Genomic DNA, 24,206 nt, shown 5'->3' on the forward strand with positions numbered 1-24,206 from the left:
CCCCAGGTTAGCAGATGAGCACTGCTTTTCTCAGTGATAAAGACGGTGGTGTGCAAAGCATGCTGAGGGAACCCTCTGGGGCAAGGAGGGTGACAACAGGCATGTCTGGCTGTGGGCAGGCCTCTCTCCAAGCGCCCCTGCATGGGAGGGGTTGGCAGCCCCCTTCTGCAGCTGAGGAAATGGGACAGGGAAAGGCTGCACATCTTTCCTGAGGTGCCAAAGCCAGGTCAGTGGCTCAGGTGGGATTTGCCCCAGATCTGGTCCTGGCATGATGCTCCAGCACCCCTGATTTGCAGTCCCAACTTAGGAAAGAAAATAGAAATGATTAAGGCAAGTGTGGGCATGCCCTGTGCGCTCTGAGCTGAGGGCCCAAGAAACTGCTGCTCACTGAATACGCAGCTGCCTGGCCCCCTCCTTCTTAGCCCCAGCCTTTCCTTGTCTGCCCCACAGCTTCCTCAGAGAACCAGGGAAGGGCCTCACTGTCTTCCTGCTAAGCCTTGGGGTCTCCTCCAGGAAGGCGAAGTAGCCTGGCCAGAGTGGGATTTGCCTCCCCTCAGTCTAAGCTCCAGCCAGCAGCTCTCCTGGCAGGTTCTGGCGCTCCCTGGAGCACAGCCAGGCATCGCTTTGCTGCCCTCGCCTCTGGAAGGGCTGGGGAAGGAAGCCAAGCCCAGCATTTATTTGGAATGCTGGAAATTGCAGGAGCTCTGCCAGGGAGGTGCAGATTCCACTTGACTTTTGTTATGAAAAGCACCATCACCTTGCCTGGCTTACCAGAGCCGGGCACAGGTATGGGAGGAATATCAGTAGCCAGGGTGACCCGTCTCAAGGGCCTGCATCTTACGAGTGTCCCCACTGCCCCCTCCTTCTTTCTGTCCTGCAGAGTGGAGAAGCTTCCTTGTTTGAGGTGAACATCCGCTACATCGGGGGACTCCTCTCAGCCTTCTACCTGACAGGAGAAGAGGTGGGTTGGCCTTTCACAACCCCTGGACTGTCCAGGCTGCAAAGGGCTTTGGAGAATATCCAGTCCTTCCCCCTCATGCCACCCATGGGAAAAGGGACTTAAGGGGGCAGGGATGGGCCTAGGGCCACCCAAGTCCACCCCTGAGGGCCTGTCTTCCCTCCGACCATCCCTCCACTTCCTACTTAATCAGTCATTGCTCATCATAGGCATGTTGCTCCCACCCCAGACGGCCCCCCAGGGCTGAATCTATCACACAAAGCAGCGGCAGCAAGAGGGGAATGGCTCTTCCTGCTTTACTCTCTGATCCCTCCATTCTGCTGCCCAGGCGAGCCCACCTGGCTCCCACAGGTGCTTTATGTTCTCTGAGAGCAGCAGCTGGGTCCACACATCATCTGCTCGGATCCCACTCAGCATCCAGCAGACATGTGGGCTGCTTTTCACAAGTGTTGGTTCTCAGGACTGATAAAGCCAAGACCAAGACCCCCAGGCCTTGTCCTCCACAGCCACCCCTTGCCCTCCCCTCCTGGGCCAACCACCAGCCAGACACCTGCTCCAGGTCTCACGGGGGCAGCAGGTGAGGTGGGGCAGCCACTGCTGTATCTGCCAGTGCCAGGCCTTGCCCCCAGCTGAGCTGTGTTGGCTTCCACAAGGAGGGCTGGGAAGTGCACGCTGCAGGAAGGCAGAGCTGGTGTGGTCAGGAAACCTGGCCCTCACTCCACACCACCCTCACCTACTCATGGCTTCAGCGAGCTCCTTGTCCCACCCTGGGCCTTGCATCCTTCCCCAGCATGGGTGGTTCTGATACCCCTTCACTCAAAGACCTCTTAGGACATGGGATAGGAAGGAAAGGGTGGGGCCCCAAGGCTGATGGCTCCAAAGTCCATCTTCTCCTCCCTGCGAGAGAATTTTGAAAACCACAGAGCTCTTAGAAATGGGAGGCTTCTTCATCCCCGCTCCCGAGCTCTGGTAAAAGCACAGCCCAGATATCTGGTGGCGAGGTTGGCTGAGTCCCCAAAACATCAGTCATTGGTCAGTTCTGTTCCCCATTACTCAGAGGGGCTGCTGTGAGGCTGGACGCCCCACTACTCTGACCACCCAGAGACAAATAATGATGCCTGCCCCCCGCCACCCAAGAAGCCATGGAGGTGCGGCGGGCAAGCCACAGAATAGTCCCTCTTCGCCTCCACTGCTGCTGTCTGGGAAGTCATTTCCGCTTCCCTTTATCTGTGAAGGTGCCAGGGACTGAAGTCAAGGGTTTCGAGGCAACAGGCGGGCGCCTTCTCTCTCCAGTTGCTCCAGGCCTCTCTCCATCCAGCATAATCTCCTCAGCAGAGATTAGCGCTTGTACCAATTTGTCCCCAAATAATTGTAGATGGAAGCCCTCGGCTTTGAGCCACCCGGAGCCTGAATTTCATTTGAAAACTCCAGGACAGGAAAATGACAGAAGGAGCAGAAAAAGCATCTGTGTTCTTCAGGGCATGTGCCCAGCCTCCCTGCTTGGCCGTGGTCAGTGGAGATGGCCTGCAGGAAGGAAGAGGGGAGGACACAGCTCAGGGCTCTCAGGGGGCGGTTTGGGGGTGAGCAATTCAGTAAAGAGTTGGTGGCTGTTGACACACATTGCTTCTTCTTTCCCTCTCTTCCATCCATCTTTCCTCCCTTCCTTCCATCTTTCCTTCTGTCCTTCCATCCATCTTTCCTTCCGTTCTTCCTTCCTTCTGTCCATCTTTCCACCCTTCCCTCCCCCGTTTCCATCCATCTTTCCTTCCTTCCTTCCATCCTTCCTTCCCTTCGTTCATCTTTCCTTCCATCCTTCCTTCCATTTATCTTTCCTTCTGTCTTATCTTCCTTCCATTCATCTTTCCTTCCATCCTTCCTTCCTTCTCCTTCCATCCATCTTTTCTTCTGTCCTTTTCTCCTTCCATCCATCCTTCCATCATTCTCCTTCCATGCATCTTCCCTGCATTTTTCTTCCCTTCCTCCCTTCTCTCTTCAAGGCCATCTGTGGTTCTGAGAACTTGCTTTGAGGCCTCAACTTCCTAGAAGGCACCAGCAACCCAGCTTTCCAGAACATAGACCAGATAGTGGGGTGTGGACAGGAGCACCTGTGACTTGAAAAACAGCTCAAAAGACTCAAAGAGAGGCCAATGTGGCCAGAACCCCTGGGCAGGCAGGGAGGCTCCTGTGTCAGTCAGTGCAGCCCCTGCCCTCTGGCCACACCTTCCTGATCTGTCCCCTGAGCACCTCCCTGAGCCAGATGCCATGCTGCGTACCTCATATATTTCCTCACTGGAGCCTCGGGTGGCCCCATCAGGTGCATGTTATCACCTATTTGCAGATGAGGAAACTGAGACTTAGAAGCAGTAACTAGCTCCGGGTCGCACAGTCTCTGCGGGCTGTGTTGGGCCTGACTCCTGACCCTGTGGCCTTTGTGCTATGGGCCTGGGTCACAGCTTGGCATGGCGTCACTGCTTGTCACCAGGGCTCAGCCACACCAGACTGAGGCCTCTCTCTTCCCTTAGTCCTTGAGCTCCCACGCAGTGGGTGCCTGTTGGGTGGGTCTTTCCATTCTTAAAATTTCCCATAAAGGTTTGTGGAATGAAGGGTGAAGGAGACCCCACACTTTTCCTGGGCTGAGGCCTTTCTTTGCTTAAGATGAAGCTTCAGAGGGAGACCCCCTGCTGGGTAGGCCAGTCCTACCGAGAGCCAGTGCCCGTGGGAGTAACTTGCATAACCACAGCTGCACACGTGAGGTTGGTACGGCACTTCACAGTTTATAAAGCACATTCATTTCTCTGCATCCTCTCATTTGATTTCCACAAAGAACCCTGCAGAGCCAGGCTCGTGCCACCATTGTGTTGTGCAGATGAGGAAAGCAAGGTGCAGCGAGGTTTCCTCCCCCCGTCCCCGCTCCTCCACCTGGCTATTTTTTGTATTTTTGGTAGAGACAGGGTTTCACCGTGTTGGCCAGGATGGTCTTGAACTCCTGACCTCAGGTGAGCCACCGTGCCTGGCCCACAGCATCGTTTCAGTAGCTGCGTGGTATTTTGTTGCATGGAGCCATTATCTAACCACTTTCCTATTGTTTGATATTTAGAACACTTCTAGTTTTTCCCACTATTCTAAGGGGCGCACCATGGCCACACAGCTGTGAAGTGGAAGGATCCGCACCTGGGCCCTGACTCCCAGCCCCGCGCCCTTCCCACCCCACAGAATGCAATTCCTGCTGGTTTCTCTCACCCCTGCTCTGGAATTGTGGCCACTAGGCTGTATCTGTGTGTTAGAGAGACGGCTTTGTATCCTGGAAAAGAGCCCTTTAACAGCTCCCTCCACAACCTTGGGCAAGTTGCTCCTCTGAGACTCAGTTTTCTCATCCTCAAAGTGGGTCAGCGCCTTCCCCACAAGCTGTTGCAAGGACTGAGGCCGGGCACTCCTGTCTGCACACATTCACCCAGCATCCTTCCAGGGACAGCTGAGACCTGCAGTGCCAGCCAGCAGCAGGGCCTTCAGAGGAGGGGACGTGGTTTGCTGGCAGAGAGGCTCAGCGTCCTCAGGGCTGAGGGCAGCCAGACAGCTGCCTGGAGCCTCAGTATCTGGGCTCTGGTTCTGGTGGGTTCATTTGTTCACCTTGGGCAGCCTCCCTGGGGTCAAATGAAGATGTAAGGAGCCTCAGTGCGACCAAGGGCCTTGAGAGCCCTTTGTTGTTACTAAGCCTGGCTGTGCACTGGAATCCCCGAGAGCAGATCTGTCTGTTGTTCTGGGCTTTGGAATCTGAATCCTGGACCAGCTCCCCAGGGGATCTGATGGGGCTGGTCCCTGTGCCCGCTTCTGGGCCCTTCTGTCTGGCACTAGACATTTTCATCTTCTCTGACCTATCACTGCTAGCCCACAGCGCAGCCCCTCCCTCCCACGAGAAGAAAACCACCCCCACCTCAGAGACCTCCAGTCCACATCCCCGTTTAAAGTGTCCTGAAATTCCCCTCCCACTGCATTCCCTACACAGCTGCCTCTGCAGCTTCTAATTGTGGGGGAGTGGGGGCAGGACTCAAGAAGGCTTTGTTTTGCAAGGACCACAGGAGGTCAGCAAACTGGGCCCCCTCAAGCTCCAGAAGTGAAAAGACCGGTGTATTCCCCACTCTGAGTGGTTTCCTAGGGTCTCATCTTTTAAGAATAAATAACATTTATTGTAGGTGTTCTTTTATTATAAAAATCACACAGGAGGCAGATCACGAGGTCAGGAGATCGAGACCACGGTGAAACCCCGTCTGTACTAAAAATACAAAAAAAAAAATTAGCCGGGTGTAGTGGCGGGTGCCTGTAGTCCCAGCTACTTAGAGAGGCTGAGGCAGGAGAATGGCGTGAACCCAGGAGGCGGAGCTTGCAGTGAGCCGAGATTGCGCCACTGCACTCTAGCCTGGGCGACAGAGCGAGACTCCGTCTCAAAAAAAAAAAAATAAAAAATCACACAGGAAATAGAGATGAGCCAAAAGAAAATAAAAGTGATCCATAAGCTTCACCCCCTAGAAGTCCATTATTACTATTTTGTTGTATTTCCTTCCTTTCTTCCATGTCCACAGAATCTTTACCAAAGTTGAATTACTCTGTTTTGAAATGTATTTCTCTTAATAGATTATAAACCCTTTCTTTGCTCTTAATATTCTTCTATAGCATCATTTTATTTTATTTTTTTATTTATTTTATTTTTTTATTTTTTATTTTTTATTATTATACTTTAGGTTTTAGGGTACATGTGCACAATGTGCAGGTTTGTTACATATGTATCCATGTGCCATGTTGTTTTGCTGCACCCATTAACTCGTCATTTAGCATTAGGTATATCTCCTAATGCTGTCCCTCCCCCCTTCCCCCACCCCACAACAGTCCCCGGAGTGTGATGTTCCCCTTCCTGTGTCCATGAGTTCTCATTGTTCAATTCCCACCTATGAGTGAGAACATGTGGTGTTTGGTTTTTTGTCCTTGCGATAGTTTACTGAGAATGATGTTTTCCAGTTTCATCCATGTCCCTACAAAGGACATGAACTCATCATTTTTTATGGCTGCATTTTTATTTTATTTCTTATTTTTATTTTTGAGATGGAGTCTTGCCCTGTCGCCCAGGCTGGAGTGCAGTGGTGCAATCTCAGCTCACTGCAACCTCTGCTTCCCAGGTTCAAGCGATTCTCCCACCTCAACCTCCCGAGTAGCTGGGATTACAGGTGTGCATCACCACACCTGGCTACTTTTTGTATTTTTAGTAGAGACGGGGTTTCACCATGTTGGCCAGGCTGGTCTCGACTCCTGACCTCGTGATCCGCCCGCCTCAGCCTCCCAAAGTGCTGGGATTACAGGCGTGAGCCACCGTGCCCAGCCCACAGCATCGTTTCAGTGGCTGCATGGGATTTTGTTGCATGGAGCCATTATCTAACCACTTTCCTATTGTTCGATACTTAGAACACTTCCAGTTTTTCCCACTATTCTAAACAATGCTGGAATAAATAAGTCTTTACAACATTCTCGATTATTTATTTCCTCAGAATAAATTCCCAGGCAGGAAATGGCTGGGTCAGAAGGTCACAGGTCCTTTTGAATTAATCAGACATCTCAGAACAGTTCGAAGGGATCTGAGCCTCAGGCAGGGGCTGTGAGGCCTGGGACCTCCCCGTGGCTCCCTTGCTGTCCTGTGGGTGGTTGAGGATAAGCCAGTCACCCTCTCCCTTCATTCCCCGTCTGTGAAGTGGGAACGGCAGGATCATGATGTCAAAGGGGGACAGGCCTGTCCACTGCTCTTACGCAGGAAGAGGGAAACCGTCACCCAGGAGGAAGTGGTCTCTGGAACCTGAGGGTGGTCTTGGCTCCTAGTCCAGTGCGCTTGACAGTCTGAACGGCGCCACCTGTTCCCATGCCCTCTGCCTGTGGCATCGTAGTCCCGCGGTGTGGGCAGGCATTGACCTTTGGAGACCGGCCCGTCTCTGCCAGGTCTTCATCTGGACTTGGAGGTGCCCCCCACCCCCCGCACCTCACTGCTTTCTCCCTCATCTTCCCAGTGGCCGCCCCATCCCAATAAGCAGCATCCAGCCTTTGCCCCCAGAGTCCTGACACTGTGGTAGATGCTTTGCCACAATTGTCTAATTTTCATTTCTCCCAACAACTCTCTAAGAAGGCCAGTATCATCCTATTTTATGGACAAAAGCTGAGGCTCAGAAGTACCCTTGCCGAAGTCCACGTGGCCAGCAGTTGGAAGGGCCGGGCTGGTGGACTGCAGCGCTGTCCCCCACTCTAGACCTGCAGCCCTGGGGGGTTCATCCTGCCTGCAGCAGTTCTGGGGTTGACCTTCCCTCACCCAGCCTGGAGTCAAAAGCCCTTTGACCCCCTCCTTTACAGGTATTCCGAATAAAGGCCATCAGGCTGGGAGAGAAGCTCCTGCCGGCGTTCAACACCCCCACGGGAATCCCAAAGGGCGTGGTGAGCTTCAAAAGGTAGGGCGCCATCACATTCCCCACGGGGGCTTTGCTGCGACCATGCCTGCCACTTGTGTGTTTTCTCTGGGTGGTGCTGGTGAGGAGGCTCCAGGGGCAGCGGGCAGGCAAGCAGGAGGGGGGACCCTTGGGACCACCTCTGTCAAACGTGTTCTTTTACGATGTAGAAACTGAGGCACAGGGAGAGGACCATGCCTACCTTGGGAGCCACAGTGAGTCGGTGGCACGGGGAAAGTGCCAGCGACTTTCCCGGACAGGTGTTTGTCACCAAACCTGGGTCTCAGGGTTTAGTCCACAGAAGAGCCTCCTGGGGTGGGCGGGGCAGTTCCTCTGGACATCCCACAGTGCTGTCTCGACTTGAGAGTCCTCCACAACGGCCCCAAACACTCTCTTCCCCTGCTGGGGTTCTGGAGCCCGCAGGCACATCACACCATCCTCCTCCCATAACGAGGAGGTCCCTGAAGCTGCTAGGAGGTCTCAGGATCCCAGTCCTCCCGGACAGGAGCCTAGCTCTCAAGGAGCCCTAGCCACTGTCCCTGTGCTGCATGGAGCTACTTAGTAGAAGCCACATCCCCGGGCACCCAGCAACTCTCTGGGGCCATCCTCGAGGCCCTCCAACAACCCCGACCCTAGGAAGGCTGTGATGTTCCACCGCACCAGACTTCCCATCCCATCTCCTGAAGTGATTTCTCATCTCAGGGCTCTCAAACCAACAGAAGCTTCGGCCAGCTGCCCGGGAGGGGAGGCAGGGACCCTGGGCCCTGGTTGGAGGACCCGTAGCTCCGATCACTGTCCTGGGGAGGTTGCACCCTCGTGTTGGCCTCAAGGGTTTCAGCACCTTTCTCTGGTCTTGCAAAAAGAGGGCTTGGCGTGTTCAGCATCTTCATCAACTGTCCTCCCCTGTAGTTGGGAAGAATTCTCAGGGTGTGAACTCACTGGAATCTCACCATAGGCCAGGGAGGGGGGTGCTCTTGGGGGCCGGAGAAATCCCAGTCTCGATGCCAGAGTTGAGTCCTGAGATTGGACTCTTGGATCTCTGCTCAGATCCCTCTTCCATAAACACTGATCCTGGGAGACATGGCCAGCTGTCATGAAGCCCAGACACACACACACTGTCCTCTGGCTCCCCCTCCCTGGGTCTGGGGTAGGACCTCACTGGGGGCATCCCTTCCTCTTCTGTCCCCAGCCCTTCCCTAGGTCTCTCAGAGCAGGGACCTGATCTGACACGAATCCTGACATTTCTGATTAAGGAAGCGCGTTTGCTTTTAAGCTGTTTGCGTGCTCTCCATGCCGTGTGCGCATGTACGTTCGTGTGTATTTCCTGGCAACATCCCCCTTTTTGTTCTTGGTGAGAGAGTCTGTTGCTAAAAATGCCTGCCTCAGAGAGTGGCAGGGCTGTATGGGCCCATGTGGCACTGAGTTTGCTCTTCGGAGGGGGCCTCCTGGCAGGAGCTGGGCTACTGTCGTTGCACCTGCCCCCAGCAGGGCTCTCTGTGGGCAGCCCCGACAGGAGGGGCAAGAACGTGGACCCTGCAGGAGAGGAGGTAACCAGCCCTGCCCTACACGTCAGGGTGGGAAGGACCCTGAGGGGAGGCCGTTCCCCGGCAGATGTGAGCTGCACCTCCTCACTGGTGTCTGCACAGACCGGCCTGGGAGACTGAGGCAGGGCCAGCCTGACCTGGGACCTTCAGGGACACTGAACTGCCTGGGAGAGTGACGGTGGCCTGTGCAAGGACCTCTGCAGCCAAGCCAGTCTCTTTCACTCATGCTGTCTCACACACACGCAGACACCCTCCTGCCACCCTTATAGATCATAAAGGCCCGGATACACAAGCTGACCTTTGTCACAGACACGCTGGCATCCATACACAGGCACACACATTCACAAACGAGTATCCGTTTACACGTACATGCCCCCGCCACACACAAATAGACATGTCTTCACAGTTGCAAACATCTGGTGAGAAGTCACTGTGCGTCAGGCATCACGTGAGCATGTGACATGGATTGTCTTTTCAACCTCACAGCAACCACAGGGACTCCATTTTACCAGTAAAGAAACTGAGGCTCAGAGAGGTGAGGTAACTTACCTGAGGTCACACAGCAGCAAAGCAAACTTAATTAGAATCCAGGTCTGTCTGCCTCCAAAGTTGATGATTACACCATACTCACGAGTGTACCTGCCTAGAAGCTACAGCCAGGGTGGGAAGGGGCACTGTGGAGCACCCCTCCTGCCAGGAGAGAGAACACAGGCTATGGGCCCACTTGCACTTGAAAGGCTGGGAGAGGAGGGCCGAGCTTCCTGCTGGCCCATTGGCTCACAGGGCTGAGCAGAGGACCTCCTGGTCTCTGGGATGCTGCCCAGAGCAGATGCATTTGGGGCACAGAACACCTAGGATTTGGAATTGGATTCAGTTCTACCACTTACTGTATGGCCTCGCCCTCATTCTATGAAATAAAGACAATGGTATCTACCTCCGAAGTTGGTTGTGAAGTAAACTAAGAACCACCAGAACCACCTGGCACAGATTAGAAACTTAGTAACAACAACATTTGCATGTGCATAATTACATAACGATAAAAATGACAATACTTACCTGCATAATTTATACCTCACAATAACTCTATGAAGTGTGGGTGCTGTCACTTAAGGGATGAGGAAAGTGAGTTCCAGGGAAGTTAACCAACCTGCCCGAGGTCACCTTGTTTGGGACCCGGAGAAGCCAGCGTTGGAAACTGGGCAGGAGAGGAAAGGCACCCAGCCACCTGCCTGCCTCTGCCCGGGCCAGCTTATTTGTCTCCACACAGGAAGCCCACTTGGGAGGGTGAGCGTGTGGGGGTGGGAGAGAGGAAGGAGAGGCCCATGTGGGGGAAAAGGAGAACAAAAGACAGTTGGAGGGCTGGTGGCTTTTTCCTACCTTAAACTTCCCTAAGAATGCAGGAAGAATCAATTATTCAGGAAGCTCTCTGAGACTTACTGAGATCACAAGCTGGAGAGAGGTCTCAGTTAGCCTTGGGGGAAGAGGGACAGAGATGGGACAGGATGGCAGCTCCCTCTTTCCCTCTGGGTGAGTGCGGGGCCATCTTAGGGTGGGAGGCCCAGCAGACTTGTTTGAATCCTGTCTCCATCATCTTCCACCTCTGACCTCGAACACTTCACTTCCCTGTGTGAGCCTCAGTTTCCTCCTTTGCATAGGGGTATGAATGATGCTTTACGTTATGGGCTTTCAATGAAAGTAATGATGCAAACTGCTTGTCCCCTTGCCTGGCACACTATAGTGGCTCAATAAGTGGAAGTTGTTTTGTTTATTCAGATCAGGAGCCAAGTTTCCCCTCCTGTGCAACCCATCCCTCCCCCACTGTCCCCTGCCCCAAGCCAGGATGAAGGTGGCTGTCTCTATATGTGTTGAGGTCACCTGACCCCAAAGATCTCAAAACCCGAGCCCTCCATCTGTTCCCAGAAGCTGGGAGGCTGGTAAGTGTCCCTACTTTCCCAGAAACCACATCCAGCCCCAAGAATGGAGTTTAGAGAGAACAGCAGCATCGGGGGACCCCCAGCCCTACCCCAGGAAAAGCAGCACCCCTCAAGTGACAGTGACCTCCACACCCCTACACCTGCCTTCCTAAGTCCTGTCCATGGAGATGGAGGGGCAGACAGGGGCCAGTTCCTGGGAGGGCAGTGCGACCAGCAGCAAGGAAGCAGAGTGCCCCTGGCAGAGCCAGTCGCCCAACCTGCCCCACACTAACTGCACCTCAGAGCCCTACAAATGGGAGGAGGTCACTCCACCCTGCTCTGCCCCACCTCTGTCCACCGCAGCCTTCCTGCAGAGACCCTGTGCCCCTGGTTGTCCTAAATATCCCACAGGAAAGATAATCATGGTACATATGAGGAAACTGAGGCACAGGGAGGGGGGGCAGTTTGCCCGGAACCATCCCCATTCTGCACCCTCTTTTCCTCTTTATCCCCACAAAAGCCCAGGAAGGAGGAGGCATGAACCTAGGAGATGGAGGCATCACCTTCGCCGTGTCTTGAAGCACGCAAGGATTAAGTGGTTTGCCCAAGGTCTCCAGCTGAGCGACACTTGAACCTGCACCTTCTGGCTCCAGATCTCAGGGAGACTTTAAGTGAATGCTCCTGGAAAGGCAGTGTCCTTGTTCCCTATCCTATGATCAAAAGAGAAGCAAGCTGCACAGCAGTTAGCACAGGCTCTGGCATCAGAGCCAGCTCTGGGTCCCAGCTCTTCAAATTACTGTGTGATCTCAGGCAGGGGACATCACTGTCCTGTGCCTTGTTTACCCCATTTGCAAAAGGGGCAGCTGTGAGGATTAACCGGGATCTTGCCTCTGCATTCTTTGTCTTTGAAAGCACACAGCTCCAGATGTGTGGTCACACCAGAGCTCCCTGCCTGTCCCATGTAGGTTCCGTGAAATTCCAGGCCGGGGCCATTTCGTGTCCTTGGGCAGCACTGACAGTGTGCTGGGAGAGGGAAAGAGCTAGGCGGGGTCTCTGCTTTTCATCGGTCCCATTTGCACCCGAATCACAGCACTGTTTATCCTCCACATGCAGAACCACCAATGGTTGTGAGCCATCCGGTGCCTTCAGCCAGAGGACAGCAACTGAGTGTTCTGTGGGGTCTTTGTGGTCCCTGATAGCATTATCCACATCATCTGTAAATTCAGCATAACTCTTGTACCAGGTCTCGAGCTCCCAAGTCTTACAGGGGTTGCTTGATGATGGAGACAAAAAATATTCCAAGTCAGACAGGCCTGGGTTCAAATGACCTTCAGTGAGTCACTTTATCTCAGTGTCCTCATCAGGACATGGGGCCAGGGAGGATTCACTGAAATTGTACGGCAAAAGCTCCTGGTTCCGTGCCTGGCACATGGTAGGTGCCCCCACCGGGCAGCTGCTATTACCCTCAGCAGAGGAGCCAGCCTGGCCAGCGGGGGGATGACGGGGGCTGCTTCTGTCTTTTCAGTGGGAGCTGGGGCTGGGCCACGGCCGGCAGCAGCAGCATCTTGGCAGAGTTCGGATCCCTGCACTTGGAATTCTTACACCTCACTGAGCTCTCTGGCAACCAGGTCTTCGCTGAAAAGGCAAGTCTCCTCCCCACCCTTCTTCCTGCGGAGCAGCGGGATGAGTGTGCGGCTGCCACAGGGTTTTCGGAGGCGAGTGGGTCCTCCCTCATGGATCAGCAGGAGGGCAGTGGGGAGCCCGGGAGCCCAGGCTACCGCTAAGATAGCAAATAGTAGCTACCTATACCCCAATGCCAGGTGGCAGGGAAGGTGAGCACGCAGTCAATAAGATTCTACAGAGGGAAAGGGAGAGACAAGATTCTGCCGGGGAGAAGGTTCTCACTGGTCTGCGTCAGCTCAGTGGCAACCACCCATATGTGAAATCTGGAGAAAGTGCAACTGAAATCTAGGCACCACCTTGCGTTGGCAGGAATTGGCCACCCGCTGCAGAAGTCCCCTTTCCAGAGACATTTAGCTTTTCCATGTGAGATCTGCCTGCCTTCTTCCCTATGCCTGTTTAGCTCATGCCATCAGCAGGCTGGCATGGCAATACCCTGCCATGGCAGATGTCCCGACTGTTCATTCCTGCTGTTTAAGGCCATGCGGGAAGCTGAGAGCACCAATCAGCCCTGACAGCTGCACATACCGGCCTTGGGCAGTCCCCACTACCTAGAAGTGTCGCTGTAGGTCTCACCTTAAATCCAAGGAAGGGAAGTGCTCACACCTTCCTCAGATGGCACTCAGGCTCCAGCAGCTACGGTCCCTCCCTGAGGGCTGCCTGGGGAGATGGAAGCCCTGCCCATCCTCTAGAGCCCTCCAAGGAGAACTTTATGGCAGCGCCACTCCCGAAGTCTTGTCTTCCCCCTGGAATGCCCGCCTCTTAGACCAGTACGAGAGCTGGGAGATGATTGATAGATTCCCACCCTCTACGCCACAGCTCCCAGCATGGCAGCTGGGAGATGATAGATTCCCACAGCTACCCCATGGCTCCCAGTATCATGTCACCATCCAGCCTCAAAGCATCACCTGGCGCAGCTGTGAGGAAACAGATTTCTGGGCTTCACTCCCGGGCCAGGCATCTACATTTTTAATACGCATTCATGTGCTTTTTGACGCATGGTTTGGGACCACTACTTACTCAGTGTAGGAGTCCACCTGAGTGTCCTTAAGAAGCTCAAGAAGAGCTCTTCAGCCTCTTCTTGATTACTTTCTCTGACAAGGAGCTCACTGCCACCCTTAAACAGTCCGTCCTCCTGGCAGCCTTTCCTTCAAAAGTGTTTTCCTTACATTGAGAGGGACTCTGCCTCGCTGAAACTCCCCCATTTGAAAGTTCGTGGAATGAGTTTCAACCGCACTTCCTGGTAGCTCGTATTTTCTGATCCTTTTCCCACCTCCAAGTCCCACCCCCCAACCTCCCTGTTTCCATTGCTCTTAAATCAGACTCCTCTAGGAAGGTTCTGACCAGCTCCGCATGGAGTGGGACAGGGAGCTCACTCCAGTCCCTGGTTATTCTGGAGTAATAGCTACCCCTGCCTGAGCACCCGCTATGTGCTGGGCACGTTGTGATGGCTCTACTCTTCCCAACAACCCTATGAGCTGGGTCTTCCTGGTGTTCCCATATTTACAGAGGAGGAAACTAGGACTCAGAGAGGTCAAGTCGCTTGCCCTGGGCCTTCCAGCTGGTCAGTGATAAAGCCGTGATTCAAGCCCAGGACGTGCTGGCTCCTTCCAGACCAGATTGATAGAGCAGGCTGCAGGCTTTTGCTCTAGAGTCCATCCGTCTATCTCTGTCTCCTCTACATTTACATACTGTGGCTATTTTCATCCCCCAATCGTGCCTCCCACAGAGGCAATTATTGGCAGTCAACAAATTGGCCCAAATTCTAGAAGCGCCCGCACCCTCCAGGGGAGCTAATTTAGCCTGCTTCACTGCTCACCACCAGGACAGTCGAGAGTAACGCAGGTACAAGCACATTCCTGTCCCCGTAATGGACTTCGTTAACATAAATGGATATGAAATCTGACGTGGCAAAGCCAAGTGCTGTCACCTGGAAAGGAAGGTCTGCCTGCAGAAAGGTGGCTCTCCCACACTCCCGGCCCCGTACACACATAACTCTGTCAACATGAGACAGTGTGGTCCCAAGGGCCTTTCTCTCCCAAGGGGTCTTGTGCTGGCTAGGATGTGCTAAGTGGGATTTAACCACTGTTGGAGAGCAGGCACTATGGATAAAGCCCTCCTAATTCCACTTCTCACCTTCATAGCCCCAAAGGTTGCAAACCCAGCCTCTTTCTGCTCCAGCTGGGGCAGCCTCTGCTCCGTGGTCACCACCCTGATCTGTGTTGGCCCAGCGCTGCCCTGTGTCGGGCAGGAATATGTATGGTTTGTGTTGTCAGAATTCATTCACGTCCTGGCTCTGCCACTTAAGGACCAGGTGGCCATCAGCAAGTCACCAGACCTCTCTGAGATTCAGGTTTCTTGTCTGTTACACTGAGATAATCCCTTGTCAGTTATGAGGGTTGGAGGTAATGTATATAACGGATCTGGCTCAAAGGAACTGAAAAAGGATAACAGCTGTTACTGCTTTTTATAATTATTATTATATTTATTAAAACCCTGAAATGCCTGTTAGGGCATAGGGTTATTCAGGAGCCCAAGCCTCTCCCCTGAAATAATTCCAGGGTATCAGATAAAATAGCATATTACTAGATTGGGCCATATGAAACTGCCAATATTGGACCTTTTTTTGATTGCCTTATATACTTATTGTTTTTTAAATGGCCAGAATACTTAAGCATTCTGAGTACTTAAGTTAGTAACACTTAGCACTAAGCAGTTTTCAAGAATACAATACATTGTGATGAACTGCAGTCATCATGTCTTATACCATAGATCTCTTGAACTTATTCCTCCTGACTGAAATTTTATATCCTTTGATCAGCATCTCCCCAACCCTTGGTAACCACCATTCTACTCTCTACCTCTACTACTTTTTGTTGTTGTTGTTGTTGTTGTTGTTGAGACGGAGTCGCTGTCTGTTGTCCAGGCTGGAGTGCAGTGGCACGATCTCAGCTCACTGCAACCTCCACCTCCCGGTTCAAGCGATTCTCCTGCCTCAGCCTCCCGAGTAGCTGGGATTACAGGTGCCCGCTACCATGCCTGGGTAATTTTTGTATTTTTATTAGAGACAGGATTCACCATGTTGGCCAGGCTGGTCTCGAACTCCTGACCTCAGGTGATCTGCCCGCCTCAGCCTCCCAAAGTGCTGGGATTACAGGCGTGAGCCACCACACCCACTTCTGTGAGTTCAACTTTATTACATTCCACGTGTAAGTGAGATCAAGTATTTGTCTTTCTGGACTGGCCTATTTCACTTAACACAATATCCTCTGGGTTCATACATGTTGCAAATGACAGAATTTCTTTCTTTTTTAAGGTTGAATTATATTCCATTGTGTATACCACATTTTCTTTTTCTTTTCCTTTTTTTTTTTTTTTTGGAGGCAGGGCCTCACTCTGTTGCCCAGGCTAAAGTGGAGTGGCACGATTATAGCTCACTCCAGCCTCAATCTCCTGGACTTAAATGATCCTCCCACCTCAGCCTCCTGAGTAGCTGGGACTATGAGAATGTGCCATCACACCCAGTTAATTTGTTTGTTTTGTAGAGACGGTTTCGCCATGTTACCCAGGCTTGTCTCAAACTCCTGGGCTCAAATAATCTGACCAACTCAGCCTCCCAAAGTGCTGGGATTACAGGAGTGAGCCACCACCCCTAGCCTATACTATACCACATTTTCTTTTCTTTTTTTTTTGAGACAGAGTCCAGGCTGGAGTGCAAAGGCGCCATCTCTGCTCACTGCAACCTGTACCTTCAGGTTCAAGCAGTGCTTGTGCCTCCATCTCCGGAGTAGCTAAGATTACAGGCCTGTGCCACCATGCCTGGCCAATTTTTGTATTTTTAGTAGAGATGGGGTTTCACCATGTTGCCACGGCTGGTCTCAAACTCCTGGCCTCAAGTGATCCACCTCCCTTGGCCTCCCAAAGTGCTGGGATTATAGGCGTGAGCCACCATGCCTGGCTATACCACATTTTCTTTATTCATTCATCTGTTGATGGACACTTAGGTTGATTCCACATCTTGCCTATTTGAATAATGCTGCAATGAACACAGGAATATAGATAATCTCTTCAACATACTGATGTCATTTCCTTTGGATATATACCCAATAGTGGGATTGCTGGATTTGACCATTTTTGACCTATTAACAAGGCAATTTTACCTAAAGCTAACAAATGAGCTACTGTCAATTAACCCCACCTTTAAAAGAACCCTCCCTAGGCCAGGCACAGTGGTTCATGCCTATAATCCCAGCATTTTGGGAGGCCGAGGCTGGTGGATCACTTGAGGTCAAGAGTTGGAGACCAGCCTGGCCAACATGGCGAAACCCCATCTCTACTAAAAATACAAAAATTAGCCAGGTGTGGTGGTGCATGCCTGTAGTCTTAACTACTGAGGAGGCTGAGACGGGAGAACCACTTGAACCCAGGAGGCGGAGGTTGCAGTGAGCTGAGATTGCGCCACCGCACTCCAGCCTGGGTGATGGAGTGAGACTCTGTCTCAAAAAAAAAAGGTCAGGAGTTTGAGACCAGCTTGGCTGACATGGTGAAACCCTGTCTCAACTAAAAATACAAAAATTAGCCAGGCATGGTGGCACAGGCCTGTAATCTCAGCGACTCAGGATGCTGAGGCACGAACATTGCTTGAACCTGGGAGGCAAAGGTTGCAGTGAGCCAAGATCGTGCCACTGCACTCCAGCCTGAGTGACAGAGTGAGACTGTCTCAAAAAAAAAAAAAAAAAAAAAAAAACCCTCCCCAAAAGAATCCCTCAAAGGACCCCTAAAGCAGCCAGCAATGAGGAAGTATTGAGAGTGGGGTGGGGTAGGAGTCGGCCAGGCAGTGGTTCTGGGGTGAGACTGTCCAGGCACCAGGCAGAGCAGTCAGTGGAGAGGCTATGGATCAGGCCCCACCACACCCTTCACGTGGCACCAGGGCAAGGCCACGTCACCAACCCCGGGTTGGAGCCTGCAGTCTGTCGGGCAGCTCTCCCTTCCTGCCTCCTCATAAGGTTTCCTCCGTGCATCTGAACCAGCTGCCTCCCATCCTCAGCAGGCTGGATGCAGTCGGCTTCTTCAGAAGCATGAAGGCTCACCTGGCGTCTGTCTCTTGGCAGGTCAGGAACATCCGCAAGGTACTCAGGAAGATCGAAAAGCCCTTTGGCCTCTACCCCAACTTCCTCAGCCCAGTGAGTGGGAACTGGGTGCAACGTGAGTACAGAGACGCCGCTGCCCCTTATTCAGCGGGTTCCTTCCCAGGCTTCCTAGGAAGACCCTGCCAGGCCCCTGGGCTGAGTGAGGATGTGTCTGTCAGAGCCGTGCAGCCAGCAGGGCATTCGCTCGGTGCCCCTGGACACCACCTGCCTTCCCACACATCCTGGGGGCTTGCCTGTGGTTATCTGCTGCTGCAGTGCCGGATGTGATGGCTGCTGTTTACGGAAGGCATGCCCTGTGCATTCCACACCCCACCTTCTCCGGCCCCATCAATGGCGCAGCCTTCCATCTCTTACGGTGCTGCAGGAGCCTCCTGCATTATACCCCAGGTTCTCGGGAGGGTCCCAGGTGGAGTCATCCATTCTAGAAGTGGCTCCAAGAGAGGCCAGGCATCCTTTCCAAGCCTCTTTGATCAGGCTCACCACTTCTAACTTCAATTTGTTTTGTTTTGTTTTGTTTTTGAGACAGAGTCTTGCTCTGTTGCCCAGGCTGGAGTGCAGTGGCGCAATCTCGGCTCACTGCAACCTCTGCCTCCCAGGTTCAAGTGATTCTCCTGACTCAGCCACCCAAGTAGCTGGGACTACAAGCATGTGCCACCATGTCTGGCTACTTTTTTTGTATTTTTAGTAGAGATGGGGCTTCACCACGTTGGCCAAGCTGGTCTCGAACTCCTGACCTCAAATGATCCAACCACCTTGGCCTCCCAAAGTGCTGGGATTACAGGCGTGAGCCACCACGCCTGGCTCCAACTTTAATTTAAAACAAAACAAAACAAACAAACAAAAAAACTGTACAACAGTGTAGAAATCATGAATTCAGGCCAAGCACCTGACGGGAGGCCGAGGCAGGCGGATCACGAGGTCAGGAGTTCTAGACCAGCCTGGCCAAGATGGCGAAACCCTGTCTCTACTAAAAATACAAAAAGTAGCTGGGTGTGGTGGCACGTGTCTCTAGTCCCAGCTACTCAGGAGGCTGAGGCAGGAGAATCGCTTGAACCCGGGAGGCGGAGGTTGCAGTGAGCCAAGACCGCACCACTGCACTTCAACCTGGGCGACAGAGTGAGACTCCGTCCCAAAAAAAAAACCAAAAGACATCATGAATTCACCTGTACATCTTAGACCTACAAGAATCAGTCCCAGAGTTTTCAGTTGTTCTCTGTTCAGAGACTTGTTTCCCAGCCAGATAATAGCCAGTCACCCATGGAACATCATTCACAAGCCCCCAGCCCTATCCACTGCAACAGAATGGGGCTTGGGGTCGCTTAGGTGTGAGAGTGTGGACAAGTCCCCCAGGCCCCTGGAATGTGCATGCCTGTTGAGAAGCCCAGCTCTGGGAAGCAGAGGCAGGCCCTGGTCACATGTCATGGTCAGCCGGAATTGGCAGTGACAGGTTCTATGGGCACTGCCTCCAGGGCCTCCCAAGACCTGGCAGAGCCCCCACCCCCACTGTCTCTGTACAAACAAGGGCCCCTTCCCTTTCCCCTGCCTCCAACCCAGTTTCTGGGACATCAGCGAAGACTCAGGGGCAAAGTGGGTATGAGTCTAATGACTGCATGGCTTAAGGGGGAGTTCACTGTATCTCCTTGAACCTTGGTTTCCTGTCCTGCAAAATGAAAGAAGAGAGTGAGATGCATTCTTTGTGTGCCACGGAGGGGCGTAGGAAGAACGGTCAAAGGCTGCAGGAAACAGATTTCACTTCCATCTTCCAAAGATGATCCAAGTTGTCCCAAAAGGGAACAATGCAAGCAGGGCCTAGAGAGGCGGCACTGGGGACACTGTGGCGAAGCAGCTGATGCCTTTCCTTCCAACCTGAGCCTCCCCCAGAAACCTCCACCCAGGAATTTCCCCTAGTGATGACTTCACCCCAAGTGGCCTCCTGTAAAAACCACTTACAGAAACTCAAAGTATCTTTAACCAAAACACACTGCCGAATCCAAAAGTATGGGGAGAAAATGAAGCTTGAATTGCAGATTATGGCCACGGGAAGAGGCAGTTCGGTAACAGTTGCTGGTTTTAATTGCAAGACCTGACTGGGTAAGGAGATAAACCCCTCTGAGCTGCAATGAAAAGGGCCGAGAGGGGTGTGGGCTTCCCAGCTCAACAGTTAGACCTTGGCAAATTATAAGGGAGCCCCTGCCGGGAAGCATAATTTTCTTCTCAGGCTGTGCCAGGGGCTGCAGGTCTGAGCAAAGTCAGTCGCATATGGGAAATTGTTTCCTATTAGTAAAATCTGAGCCCTCGGCCTGCTAAAGAGCAGAGGGGATTATAATGCCCAGCTCGCCCAAACGTCTGCCTTCCTCCTCCCCTGGCCTTTGTGCCCAGGTTCATCTCAGGTTTCCTGTGGTTTTTTGTTGGGTTTTTTTTTGGTGCATACGTATTCGTTTAGCACATGACAGCATTACCACCTTGCATAAGCTTAAGTGCACGCACGTCATTTTCTCTTCTTGAATCTTCAGAACAAGCCTGAAGGCAGGACAGGCAGGTTCTGTGTAGCCCATTTGCAACCACAGAAATTGCAGTCTAGAGAAACGAAGGAGGAATTAGGACTGCATCTCAGTTACCTAGGCCTCTGCTCTTGTTGGCTTCCCACTCCTCCTGGAAACCGAGCTTCAGGGGTAACAGGGGAGCCCCAAGACCGTCCTACTGCTAAGACTTCACATCCAGGATAAATCCACCAGGCTCCCCGATGGTGCCCAACACAAATGAGATGACCCTGAGGCCAACCCCCTGACAGCTGCCGAGGAGAGGTCACCGGCCCCCGGTGCGGCACCTGAGTAACTTGTCCACTGCCTGAATCCCACACTTTCTTCTGTGGGAGGGAAGTGGCAAGTCCAGACCTCATTGGTAGGTACAGGAGTGTGAGCTGCAGCCTGGCAGCTTCCCTGGTATCAGATCGGCTGATTTCCAGGCTTGTGGCCCAGCCTCCTGCTGCCATGTGTGACGAGCGCATTGGCACGGTCAGGAAGCAGCAGAGCCTGCCTCTGCTCTGGGGTTCATGGACACCAGTTCGTGCCCCCTTCACACCTGCAGATGGGGAGACCAAGGCCCAGAGTGGGCGGCGGTGCACCCTGAGCTAATGCAGAGCCATGTCTTCTCATTCCTATGCCTGTGCTTCTCCCAGCCTGCCTCGCAGTGTTGGGGAAGACCACACACACACACACACACACCACACGCACCACACACACCACCCCACACCCACCCACCCCCAACACACACACACACACACACACCCCTGCTACCCCACGCACCCTCCCAGACGCACACACATTACATATCCACCATACACACAGACCCACACACCCACACTCCCCTCACATACATCCACACTCCCCTCACACACACACATTACACACTACATACACTCCTACACACACTCCCCTCACACACATTACACACTCCCCCACACAGACCCACACACCCACACTCCCCTCACACACATCCACACTCCCCTCACACACACATATTACACACTCCCCTCACACACACACACATATTACACACTCCCCCACACAGACCCACACACCCACACTCCCCTCACACACACACCCCTCACACACACATTATACACTCCCCTCACATACATCCACACTCCCCTCACACATTACACACTCCCCTACACATACAGACCTACACACCCACACCCCCTATATACACTCCCCTCACACACCCACACTCCCCTCACACACATCCCCACTCCCCTCACAGACACCACACACACACATTACATACACTCTCCCTACCCACACTCCCCTCACACACACTCTACAAACACACACCCCACACACACTTCCCCTACACACACCCACACACTACACACACTCCCCTCACATATACACACACTGCACACTCCCCTCAGGCACACACACTACACACCACCCACATTCCCACACACACACCTATCACCCACACTCCCTCCCACACACACAGTACACACTCCCTTCACACACTACATACTCCCCTCACACATTCCACACACACCCCACACATTACACACACTCGCCTCACACACACCCCACACACTACACATAGTCCCCTCATACACTACACACCACACTCCTTGACACGCACACACTCTCCCTACACACATATCCACACACCCATACCCCTCAGCACACACACACACCCCCATTCACCTACATACACCACACACATTCATTCACCACACATACACACCCACCCCACACCGCATACATGCACACACTCCCCACACAGCCACACACACACAGAAGCTGTAAAGCAGTGGGACCTTCACATGTGAGACGCCCACATAAGTGCCCCTGAGAGGCAGCCGCATCTCAACACCGCGGACCCTAGTGACCTGGCTCCCTCCCCTGCGTGCCCCTCCAGAGGAAGCCTGGACCTTGTCACGTGCACACTCCACCACCGCGTGACTGTGGCTAAACTCCTTGGCTTGGCATTCGAGGCCCTTCCTGGCACAGCTCAAGCCTCCCATCCCGGCAGAGCCCCGTCCTCCCTTCCATTCACCCACTCAGCATTCCGTGGGCATCTCTGTGTTCCATGTAGTTACTGGGCACAGAGCGGGAGTCGCATGCAATCCCTCCCCACAAAGAGCCCACGGGCTAGTGAGGGAGGCAGAGCCATATGCAGGCACTCATCACACACCCGGCAGGCACCCGATGGCAAGGTGGGTCCACCACCCAAGGGGAGTGCTGCCGCCGAGGGCTTCAGATGGTGCCTGGCCTTGTTTCACTTAATCCCCGTGGCCACCCTATGGGGAGGGACCGTGAGCAGGCTTGTGAGAACACCTGAGCCCCCGCGTTGGGAACGAGGTGGGGAGGATGGGCCACACCGAGAGGTGACAGTGCTCGTAGCTGCCGTGCCCATGACGGGGCTGGAGAAGGGCTTTGAGCAGAGGACAACCCATGACTTCCAGCCTCCCCGGCCCCTCCTCTGCAACAGACCTGCCCCTCCTCAACATGCCAGGCCTGGCCCAGCCCTTCCCTTCTGTGGGGCACCTAGGAAGGAGAGAGGCGCCACTTCTCTCTTCCCTCCACAGCAGAGCACAGTCCAGCCCACCCCAGCCCTTTCCAGCTCCTCCCCAAAGCACATGCTTCATCTTGTCTGTTCCAGTTTTTGCAGATGCTGGTCCGTTCTGGAACCCTTGCTGGGCCAGGACTTATTTATGGATCAGGGCTGGAGGGGGCCAGAAGGGCGAGTGTACCATGTGGCTGGCCTCCTCCCGACCCCCACTCCTGGATCCCGTCTGTCTTTGCCCTGTCTTTTGGTCCCTCGGTCCTCACACTTGTCTTTCTTTCTCTACGTGTCTCTGTCTTCACTCTCTGGTTGACTCTGTGCAGCTGTGGAAGGTGAGGCTCTGCCCTTCACCAGCTTGATGGTCTTGGATGAGCCATTTAGGCCCAGTTGCCATTCTCCCACCTGGGAAATGGGGCCGATAGCACCTGCCTTGCAGGGTGCCCAGAAGATTAAGTTATAAATAATACCGTGAGGCTCCTGGCCCACAATAAATGGTAGCTGTTGACGTGTTCTCTCTTTCTGTCCCTCTTCCCCCCACCCACTTTCCCTCTCCCCGCTCTGTCTGCCCCCTTCTTCTGCTGAGGAGTTGAAAACTCTGCCCATTCCCCCTCCCCCGCCTTCAGTCCACCCCCGTTTTCTTTCTTCTCTCTGTCCCTCTGCTTAAGTGAATCAGAACACAGAACTGGTTTGTTCTTTGTTAAATCTATCAAATGCCTTTACGTTTCCCCGTTGTTAATTTTCAAAGCCTGGGAGTGAAGTGTTTTCTGTCTTGCGTCTGCGGTGAAGTGTTCCTCGGGCAACCCGTCTTCCTCCTGGGACGGCCCTGGGTGGAGAGACCTCTGGTTCAGCCACAGCCTGTGAGGCCCTGCTCCTTGGCCGGCCCACTGTCCAGCAGGCAGAGGCCACCAGGGCAGAGAGGGGGTGTTCCAACTCAATTCTTCTCTTTCCCGCTCCTTTGAACTCCATTTATCCCAATTTGCTAATTTTAAACTCCGTTTTTCCAGAGTGGCTCTACTTGAGGGCTTGGCCAGCTAAATTCAGGTTTTTCTTCCTCTTTCCCGTGGCCTTTTATGAAGCTACCCAGCATTAATTATCGTGTTTGTCACTGGGTAATAAAAATCTCTGAACTCCCTGCCACCAGATTATCTTTGTAAAGAAATGCAACTCACAGTTAATAACCAGAGGCCCTGCCGTCCCCAGTCTGCTAGGGCGAGGTGATTTATAGCACCCACCGGATGAGCCCAGGCACTTTTGTGCAGGACGAGCGCTCTCTAGACAGCCCTGGTTTCCTCCAAGTCGCAGGCTGTGTCTGCCTTGCAGTCCCCGTTCCAGGTTCGGTGGCTGCTGGCGAGATGCCCGCTTCCTGCCCGTACAGGCACCGGGCCCCTGAGGCCAGGCGGGTGTGCGAGGGGGCCCTGCCCCGTGAGAGCCGGCAG

At 53.4% G+C, this 24,206-nt stretch overlaps 1 protein-coding gene across 2 annotated transcripts in view; it reads left to right on the plus strand.

Annotated features, from left to right (window-relative positions):
- The window catches only part of MAN1C1 (mannosidase alpha class 1C member 1), a 169,382-nt gene that overhangs the window by 130,736 nt on the left and 14,440 nt on the right, over positions 1-24,206 (plus strand). For both annotated transcript variants that reach the window (XR_004028476.1, XM_030805744.1), the window contains exons 4-7: positions 881-961; positions 7,340-7,434; positions 12,414-12,531; positions 17,680-17,773. Coding sequence is in view for 1 of the 2 variants with exons in the window: in XM_030805744.1 (XP_030661604.1) it covers positions 881-961; positions 7,340-7,434; positions 12,414-12,531; positions 17,680-17,773 (388 nt within the window). In the remaining variant the exon portion in view is untranslated. The remainder of the gene's footprint in view (positions 1-880; positions 962-7,339; positions 7,435-12,413; positions 12,532-17,679; positions 17,774-24,206) is intronic.

The sequence above is a fragment of the Nomascus leucogenys genome, chromosome 24, assembly GCF_006542625.1.
Source record: "Nomascus leucogenys isolate Asia chromosome 24, Asia_NLE_v1, whole genome shotgun sequence".
In the NCBI taxonomy this organism is placed as follows: domain Eukaryota; kingdom Metazoa; phylum Chordata; class Mammalia; order Primates; family Hylobatidae; genus Nomascus; species Nomascus leucogenys.